General features: G+C 41.9%; 1 protein-coding gene across 4 annotated transcripts; it reads left to right on the forward strand.

The window, feature by feature from the left end:
• Positions 1–624: 624 nt before the first annotated feature.
• LOC128194298 (putative pentatricopeptide repeat-containing protein At5g08310, mitochondrial) lies at positions 625–5,205 on the forward strand. 4 transcript variants are annotated; one of them, XM_052869517.1, is made up of 3 exons: positions 625–3,306; positions 3,489–4,500; positions 4,828–5,205. In XM_052869517.1, exon 1 carries the CDS (start codon positions 739–741, stop codon positions 3,205–3,207), a length of 2,469 nt encoding a protein of 822 aa, XP_052725477.1. In that variant the 5' UTR covers positions 625–738; the 3' UTR covers positions 3,208–3,306; positions 3,489–4,500; positions 4,828–5,205. The 4 variants fall into 4 exon arrangements, with proteins under 4 accessions (XP_052725477.1, XP_052725478.1, XP_052725475.1 ...); XM_052869518.1 differs by having other exon boundaries at positions 3,489–4,359; XM_052869515.1 differs by lacking the exon at positions 4,828–5,205 and having other exon boundaries at positions 3,489–4,721.
• Positions 5,206–9,559: the final 4,354 nt, after the last annotated feature.

Below are 9,559 nucleotides of genomic sequence, written 5' to 3' on the forward strand. Positions count from 1 at the left end.
AAACTAACCGTTCGGTTTTGTATCCTCCAGCAACGAACGTCAGCGTTCGTTCTGGGCTTATTTAGTGAGTGTTCGGCGATCGTTTTCGTGTAATAGAGATTCTAGCGTTCGGCCTTAAATCTGATATTCATGGGTTTACAATCTTGAACGTTCGGTTGGGTGTATTATGGATTTTAGCGTTCGACCATAACTTTAATATTATTAGGATTGAATCTTAAGCGTTCGGTCTTCGTGAAATAGTGATCCTAGACGTTCGCCCTTAAAAAAAAAGGAATTCTCAGGTTTAACTTGTAAGCGTTCGGACTTAATTATGATTCTTAGGTTTGGATTTTAATCGTTCTTTCTTGGTGTATAAGTGATTTGTGAGCGTTCATTCTCAATTTGGTATTTTAGGTTTCAACCTCGAGGGTTCGGTTTTGATGTAATAGTGGTTGAAGGCCTCTGTTCTTAAATTGATGTTTGCAGTAATCTTTAGCGTTCGGTCTTGTTTCTGTTGAGCGATCGGTTATTGATGAGTTATTCTCTCTTGTGAGCGTTCGGCCTTAGTATTGTTGTGATTGTGAGCGTTCGGACTTTAGGGGTTTGGGCTTTTAAAAAACCCCCTGGTGGGCTAGAAAATTGAGGCTTGATTTTAGAAGGGGTCACGGTCAACCCATGGATCAGAGGCTCAAATGACACCTCTATACATAGGAATGTAATGCAAATGTCAATTGGAGTGGTTCGTGCGAAAGAGTGTTAATGGCCGTCGCAATCCAGAAACTCAAAATCCCTTCTATTTTCTCTGTAATCGCCAAACTCTCATATTCGAGATCACCCCATAACAATCTTCATTATGATTCTTCTGTGGCCGACAACCTCGTCTCCGTCTTCACCCAACAACCCAACGCCGCCGGGCCCGAACTCAACCTCTTCGCTCCCATCCTCACGCCTCCCCTTGTCGAGTCCGTTCTCACGCGCCTCCCCACTTGGAAACTCGCCCTCTCCTTCTTCCAGTGGGCCTCCGATCAACACCAGTATGGCTACCGCCATAATTGTTACACCTACAATACCATCGCCTCTATCTTCTCCCGCTCCCGCCAAACCACCCATCTCAAAACGGTCGTCAAACAGCTCGTGGAGTCCGCTCCTTGTTCCTTCACGCCCGGTGCCTTGGGCTTCCTCATTCGGTGTTTGGGCGAAGTGGGCCTTGCACAGGAGGCCCACCACCTGTTCGATGAAATGCGGGTGAAGGGTCTTTGTGTTCCCAATGTTTACTGCTACAACTGCTTGTTGGAGGCTCTGTCCAAGGCCGGGGAGGTTGATTTGGTGGAGGCTAGGTTGGAGGAGATGAAGGGGTTTGGATGGGAATTTGATAAGTTCACGCTGACGCCTGTCGTGCAAGCTTATTGCAAAGCTCGCAGGTTTGATCAGGCTCTGAGGGTTTATGATGGGATGAAGGAAAAGGGTTTGATTGATGCGCGTGTTTGCTCTGTGCTGGCATTGTCGTTTTCCAAGTGGGGGGATGTGGATAAAGCGTTTGAGTTGGTGGAGAGGATGGATGGACAGGGGATGAGGCTAAGTGAGAAGACTTTCTGTGTTTTGATTCATGGGTTTGTCAAGGAGGATCGGGTTGATAGGGCCCTTCAGTTGTTTGAGAAAATGTGTCGGGTTGGCTTCACTCCTCCTGTTTCATTATTTGATGTTCTCATTGGAGGACTGTGTAAGAGTAATGATGCTCAGAGAGCTCTGAGCTTGCTTTCGGAGATGAAGCAGTTTGGGGTTGCCCCAGATATTGGAATCTTTACGAAGTTGATATCGGCTTTTCCAGACAGAAGTGTGATTACCAAGTTGCTGGAAGAGGTTCTGGAAGATAAAGAGGAGAAAATTCTCGTTTTGATTTACAATGCTGTTTTGACTTGTTATGTTAATGAGGGACAGGTGGATGAAGCCTGCCGCCTTCTTCAGATGATGATTCAGAGCAAATTCACTGATGTCCAGATGGATGATTTCTTCAAGGACAAGAGATTGGTTTTCCCAAATGCCGCTTCCTTTAGCATCGTGATTGATGGCTTACTCACAAATGGTCAGTTGGACCTCGCTCTAAGTCTTTTCAATGACCTTAAACAATTTGTTGGTTGGCCAAGCGTTTTGATTTACAACAATCTGATCAATGGTCTCTGCGATTATGATAGATTGGACGAGAGCCGTGAGCTGTTGAGAGACATGAAAGAATCAGAAATTGAACCAACTCATTTCACTTACAACTCAATTTATGGATGCCTGTGTAAAAGAAAAGATGTCGTAGGAGCTATCGATATGTTGAAAGTGATGCGTGCTTGTGGGCATGAACCGTGGATAAAAAATTCCACCCTTCTTGTGAAAGAACTGTGTGATCGTGGCCGGGCTGTAGAAGCATGCGATTTTCTTGACAGCATGGTTCAGCTAGGTTTCCTTCCTGACATAGTTTCCTATTCTGCAGCAATGGGGGGTTTGATCAAGATTCAAGAAGTGGACCGAGCATTGAACTTGCTCAGGGATTTGTGTTCTCGTGGCCATTGTCCTGATGTGGTGGCTTTTAACATAGTGATCAGAGGGCTCTGCAAGGTCAACCGAGTTGCAGAAGCTGAAAAATTGTTGGATGAGATTGTTGTAAAGGGCCTCTGTCCCTCAGTTGTGACTTACAGTCTGCTTATAGATAGTTGGTGCAAAAGTGGTTCTGTTGATAGGGCGATGTCTCTTCTGTCGAAAATGTCTGAAGAAGACAGGGAGCCCAATGTCGTCACTTACTCAACTTTGGTGGATGGGTTTTGCAGAGAAGAAAGGCCTGATGATGCACTCTTGGTTTGGAAAGAGATGGAAAGAAAAGGTTGTTCTCCTAATCGAGTTGCTTTTATGGCACTTATTTATGGTCTTTGCATTTGCAAGAGGCCATCTGCTGCACTCCATTATTTACGCGAGATGGAACTGAAAGAAATGAAGCCCGACTCGTTCATTTATATTGCATTGCTCAGTGCTTTTCTGTCTGATATGGACTTGGCCTCTGCATTTGAGATTTTTAAGGAGATGGTTTATTCAGGATTTTTCCCAGAATCCCATGATAAAAGTTACCCCGTTGTGATGGATGCAATAGACAAATTTTCCAAGGATCACAGAACATCCTCTGGTATGAAAGTTTTAAGTGAAGAGGGCAAACTTCCTACGCATTGCTTGATAAACGTCGGATTATAAAGGTTAATCAAATTGTTTATGCCACTGCCAAAGGAATGTTACATCGGACAAGTAAAAATTGAAGCATTTGAAAAGAAACAAATGTACACAAAAAGAAAGGTATGTGATGAGTCGATATTTTCTTCACTTCACTTAGTTTATTGTACCGAATTTAATCAGGGAATTGTGCTAAAATGTCCGGTATTTTTCCGTTTTTACTAATTGTGCTTAAATTGACCAGTAATTCTTATTTTAACTAATTTGAATTATCTGAGCTAATTATTTTCGTTATTGATTATAAGGAAAATTTTGGAAATGCAAATTGGGACATTTGGAAGAATATTCATCTGCACACTGTGCCATTTCACTTGGAAGAGGCTACACTTGATTCAATTATTTTTAGAAAAAGATGTGCTAATCCGTTTTGGAGGAAGGAGTTTAATTTTTCTATTGGACTTCTTTGGCTACGGTTTCATCTACACAAAGGCAGCAGCTCCACTCATTCCATTATTTATTCTAGGGCCCGTTGGAAATTTCATTTTGGGAAAGAATAAGTTGGAAGTCTGGTATGCACGGCTGAAAATGGGATGTGGACAATCCACGTTGGAATTCACGGCCACATTTAGTGGAAATTTACGTTGGGAAGTTGTTTCCCTTACCATGTCACAGTTACATATCCTAGGCCCATGGACAAGTTATTTTGATGAAACATTCAGCAAAATATCTTTTTGAATGTGGGAGCCGCCACACCTTTGGCTTGCAACGTGAATTATAATTGAATTGGCAATTGGGAAAAGCAACCAAAGAAGCCCACGGCCATTCATCTTATTCAGCCTTAGTTGGAATGGAAGACAAGGGCCCACATTGAAGCACACGGCCCACACTTGGAAGTAGCACAGCAACACCACACAGTTTTCGGTCCAGCAAAAAGAAGTGGCAGAAAAGAAAAGGAAGCTTTCATTTTTGGAGAGGGGTGCACACGGGATTCCAGCATTCCAGCACACAGCCACGTCCCATCCAGCAAGCGGTAATTAGGAAAAGAAGCTTTGAAGTCCAGTAGCATCCAGAAGCACATGGTCCAACACGTAATGGGGGTGTCTAGGCTTGGAGCTGGAGGTGACGTCTAGCAAGAGGGAGCTCTCGGATCCAGCATTCCAGCTTGGAAGCACGGAGGTAAGCAAGTCCAGCTTGGGGGAGAAATAAGCAGCTACCGAGAGAAGCCGCCACTCTCTGGTTTTTGGGGGGTTTTTCGTCCAGGAGGAGAGTAGCCACCACCGAAAAGGAGAGTAGAGTTGGAGAGATGGAAGGTTACGGGTGAGGGCTGGGGCACTAGCTGAAGCCGCCACTTACATGTTTTTTTTAGATGGAGCTTTCTTAAAGATTGTTTTGAAGGGGGCCTGGAATGGGAAGCACGGTTATGTGCTCCAGCCGCCACATTTACTGAGTTTTTTTTTCTCTTCCTGAACGTTTGGATTTTGAGAGGAAAAATTGTGAACATTGTTACGGTTGAATGAAAAGCATCTACTTTAATTTTATATTGCTGATTTTACACATTGCCATTTTCATTTGGTTCATGCATTTTCTTTATTGAGGTTTTTAATCTATCCATGAAAGAGTAACGTTGGTGTGCACGGTATCCAGCAGAAGAAGCCTGCACCGTCCATTCCAGAAAAACTCACGGTCTTGCTGCACAGAGGAAAAACAATCCAGCTCTTCACGCTACAGCTCACTGCCACACATGAAGAAGCAAGCAAAGAATGCAGCTCCCATCTAGCACATCTGGCAGCAACGTCCAAATCCAGCAAGCTTGAAGAGAAGAGTGTCACGGTCCTGGTCCAGTGTTGGAAACGGAAGAGAAGATGGAAGCTTGTAGAGGAGTAGGAGTAGGGTAGAGGCTTCCTAGTTTTCGGCTCTGTGTAATTTTTCCCCCTCCCCCTTGGGGAGGTTTGGGGTTTCTTTCCCATTTCCAGTGATCAATATGATGTGATGTTAGTATAATTTCTTGTTTTCTGTAATAAACTTCAGTGTAATTTCCAGTCTCATTTCAAATTCCGCTTCTGAGCTTCCAGGTTTGTTTACTGTTTTATTTCTGTCGCAGTTTAATTTCCGCCAGTCTCATGCTTTCTGCGATTTTAAATTTCTGCTGATATGATGTTTTACGCTGCTGTTTGAACATTTCATTTTCTCTGATGCACTTTAAATTTTCGTTTTTATTATTCTGCTGCAAATTTCTCCTTCTGTTTTACTGTTTTGAAATCTGAAATTACATTTTCTGCAAGCTGTTTGCTTTTCTGAACCAAAGTTTTCTGAACGTTTACCATTCAGTCATGTTTTCCAGTTTCATTTTCATTGCACTGTGTTGATTTTCGTTTTTACCATTTTGTGATTTTACTGTTTGCACGTTTTTTTTTTACTGTTTCGGTTTTCACTGTTTTAATTTATTTTTACTGCAATTTATTTCTTTTGTCCACAACAACAAACTCAAAACCCCCCACTACTTGTTAGAGCTAAGACTGAACCACATTTGGTCGGAGTCACTTCCTAGCACTATACTACATTCTTTTATGTACAACTTTTGGGTGTGAGTTGATTGTGTTTACACTTGTTCCCCATTGCTCCTCTATTTCTTTTGGTTTATAGCTTCTCATCCATATGTTATCCTCCCATGTCCTTGGCCCCATTACATCCATAAAAGACCTTTTGATTTGAACATGCATATGTGCTTGAGTGTTGATATTAGAGGCTTGTCAAGTCTGTTGTTGCTTGCTTTTCTTGAGTGCATTGAGTTGAAATTGCTTACCGTAGACACTTGAGAGAAACACTGATAGTGCATCTGTGAGTTTTTGTTACTTTTGATTCACCTCTTGAGCTGATTGATCATTTTGCCATGTCTTGAATTGCTTGGATGATTTCATGAGTATTTGCTTTCTCTGATTGATTTTGTGTTGGATATTGTCTACTTCGTTTCTTGGTCCAGATTCCTTGAGAACTGTGTAATTATGTTTCTGTCATTGTTAGTCTTTGTTTTTTTTTTTTGTGTTGAGTGTTGTGTCACTTCCCTGGATGTCCTCTGAACTATTCCTTGGTCTTGATTTTGCCCAGGAGTGCAAAAGACTAAGTGTGGTCTATTTTGATGAGTCGATATTTTCTTCACTTCACTTAGTTTATTGTACCGAATTTAATCAGGGAATTGTGCTAAAATGTCCGGTATTTTTCCGTTTTTACTAATTGTGCTTAAATTGACCAAAAATTCTTATTTTAATTAATTTGAATTATTTGAGCTAATTATTTTCATTATTAATTGTAGGAAAATTGTTGGATAATATTTGGGAAATTTTGGAGGTCAAAAGAAAATGTGACATCAATTTTGTTTAAACTAAAACGTGAGAGGTGTGGATTTACTTTTTGGAGGTGCAACTGAAATTCTGGTCCAGCTTGGCAGCAGCTTGTCACGGAAGAGGGCCTGGTCCAGCAGTGTTCTCCACATTAGAAGAAGAGCTGGCGCGGATGGAAAGCACGTCATCGTCCAGCAATCCACACGGCCCACAAGGGGGAGCGTCCAGCAGATGGCACGCACGGCCTGGTTTGGATTCACGCTTCCAGCAGCTTGGGAGACAGCGCACGTCCAGCACACTCCACACGCACGTCCAGCAGAGTGGATAGCAGCGTCCAGCTGGGGCAGCAACGGACGTCCACGCTGGGTTCACACAGAGACGGCCCATGGGGAGCGTCCAGCAAGCACGGAAGGCACCACGCGTCCATCTTTTGAGCAGCAGCAAGCCCAGCAGAGAGAATACGCACGTCCAGTAAGGATGAAGTGCTACGTCCGCACATGTGACGCACGCGGGCAGCAGCTTTTGAGAGAAGTGACCAGCAGCTTGGAGAAGAACGCACGTCCAGTAAGGATGAAGTGCTACGTCCGCACATGTGACGCACGCGGCCAGCAGCTTGGAGAAGAACGCACGTCCACAAGGAATACGCACGTCCAGCAGCCTTCACGGTCCAGCATCCAAGAGCAGGGATGAGAAGCTTCTCTTCCTTTCTTCCAATAAAGAAGCGGTGATTATGTTGAGTGAAGGAACACGCGGACAACATCAACACGAACTTGGTCCAACATCAAGGCCCACCACGGTCCAAGGCAGGAGAAGACCTTCAAGCTTGAAGGGGTGCACACGTAAAGCAGCAGCAACACGCAAGAAGCAGGCCCAACAGTTTGGAGGGCTTCATGAGGGTTTAAAAAAGACAAAGGAGTGAAAAGAAAGGGGGTCCTGGAAGGAGGTGTCTCGGCCTGGAGCTGCATCCAGCCGCCACTTTCTGAGTTTTGGTTTTTAGGCTTTTGGCTTTGAACGTTTTAGGAGAATGTAGGAGAAAGGGTGTCTTAGCTTGGTCCTGGAAGGAGGTGTCTCGGCCTGGAGCTGCATCCAGCCGCCATTTTCTGAGTTTTGGTTTTTAGGCTTTTGGCTTTGAACGTTTTAGGAGAATGTAGGAGAAAGGGTGTCTTAGCTTGGTGCTGGAAGAAGGTTCTCGGCCTGGAGCTGTAGCGGCCACGGAGGCTTTTCTTTTTCTCACTTAGGAGAATGTAGGAATTTGATGTTTTTGCTTTGAATCAGGAAGATCCGCCACCTTCATTTTGTGTTACTAGCATTTTCTTTCTTTTGTTCTAGAAGCAGCAGGGGAATTGAATTTTCTTTTCTTTCTTTAGAAAATAGCACGCTGACTCATGGGAGAAGAGACGTTACGGTCTGGATGAAATTTTTACAGCATATATATTTTGGCTTTTAAATGGAAGCGGATATTTTATTTATTTTTTTTGCTTAGAAAAATGTAGCGCATTAAATTTGAGAAGGGTGGTGTCACGGCTGGGCTGGAGAGAAAGCACAGGTGCTGATTCATTTTCATGGAGAAATGAAGTGGTGTTGTCACGGGTCCAGAGTTTTGGATGGTGGAAGAAACACACGTGTGCTTAGGGAGAAGGGCTCCTGCTGCCATGTCCACGTGAGATGAGCTCCAAGGGTCTTCTTTCAGATTATTTTAAATGCTTGATCTTATACTTAATTTGGTTACAATTTTCATATTGAATACATTCATGAATGTTTGCTAACTTTTAAATCATTTTGTGCTTACTCACCATTTCTTTCAATGCTCATTGTCACACGGAAGTTAATTCTCACTCCTTTAAATTAGTTAAAGTTTTTGCATTGAATGTTTTATGTCTACTGCCGCTTTCCACACCTTGCGCATTTAATTTCATTTCTCATGCTTGTCACTTTCAATGTTACGTTTTCTGATTTAGCAATTTCAATTTAAGTGAGTCACGCAAGTTTTCTTTGATTTAGTTGTAATGTTAGCTTCACTGACCAACCATTTTAATTCTTCGTTTCTTTCCGTGTTCACATTCGCATTTTAATTTAGTTCACTTGCATTCTAAAAAAAATCTTCACAAACTCCCCCACAATGTGTTTGATCTGAGACTGAACTAAATTTGGTCCTTGAGAGACGATCTAGGAGTCACTTCCTAGCTTATACTGCATTAATTTTGCAATCAACTTTTGTGTGAGGTGCGACCCTCTCAACAGTATCCGACTCTCAGATAATTTGCCTACAAAAAGAACTTGAGCTCCGGAATTTTCAAAGATACACGTTACTTGATTTGGATCCTAAGAGAATACAAGAGAAAAAGAGACATAACAGCTGATCAAAGGAGCGCTATGTTGTTCTTTCGGTAGTCATGCGAAATCGTTTACAATGTATTGATATTTGGTTTTATGTTGGACAAACACAACGAGAGCTCGAAATTTTTTAAGATACACACAGTGGCGAATTTTCAGTTATATTTTTTTTTATAATACTTCATGTAAATGTGATTTTTCCCATTTCATTTTCTTCCTCTAGTTGACGTTTATTAATTTTTAATTTGAAAGTAAAAAAAAATTGTCCTTTCCTTTATCTAGCATGGATATTCAACTGATGGTGAGCTTAAACTGGGAAATTTTGAAATTTGAGGAACTATTACATGTTTGAATTTGAAAATGGATTGGCAAAATAGATTAGATTAAATAATTTAGAGAGATTACTAGAATCATTTTCTTGTCATTGAAGTCATGAGTTAAGCTACCGTGTTCCACGTGACAACTAGATTTTCCGATAGAGTAACGTAACTCAGAAGAAAAAGATATACTAGAGTTGTAGAAGTATTCTAACTATGTTTTGTTAAAATTTGATTGATTTGTTGGATTAATTTATATAACATTTAAAACACATTTTCTTAGAATTTGATTGATTTGCTGAACTGATTTAGAGTATTTAAAACACTTTAATCTTCCATCATCACCACGTAGTGTAATTTTAAAAATCAATACACGTAGTGTAATTT

Source organism: Vigna angularis, chromosome 10, assembly GCF_016808095.1.
Source record: "Vigna angularis cultivar LongXiaoDou No.4 chromosome 10, ASM1680809v1, whole genome shotgun sequence".
Lineage (NCBI taxonomy): Eukaryota > Viridiplantae > Streptophyta > Magnoliopsida > Fabales > Fabaceae > Vigna > Vigna angularis.

What these genes read in the sequence shown, in the direction of transcription:
- LOC128194298 (XM_052869517.1), top strand. Translation starts at nt 739, where the DNA reads ATGGCCGTCGCAATCCAGAAACTCAAAATCCCTTCTATTTTCTCTGTA.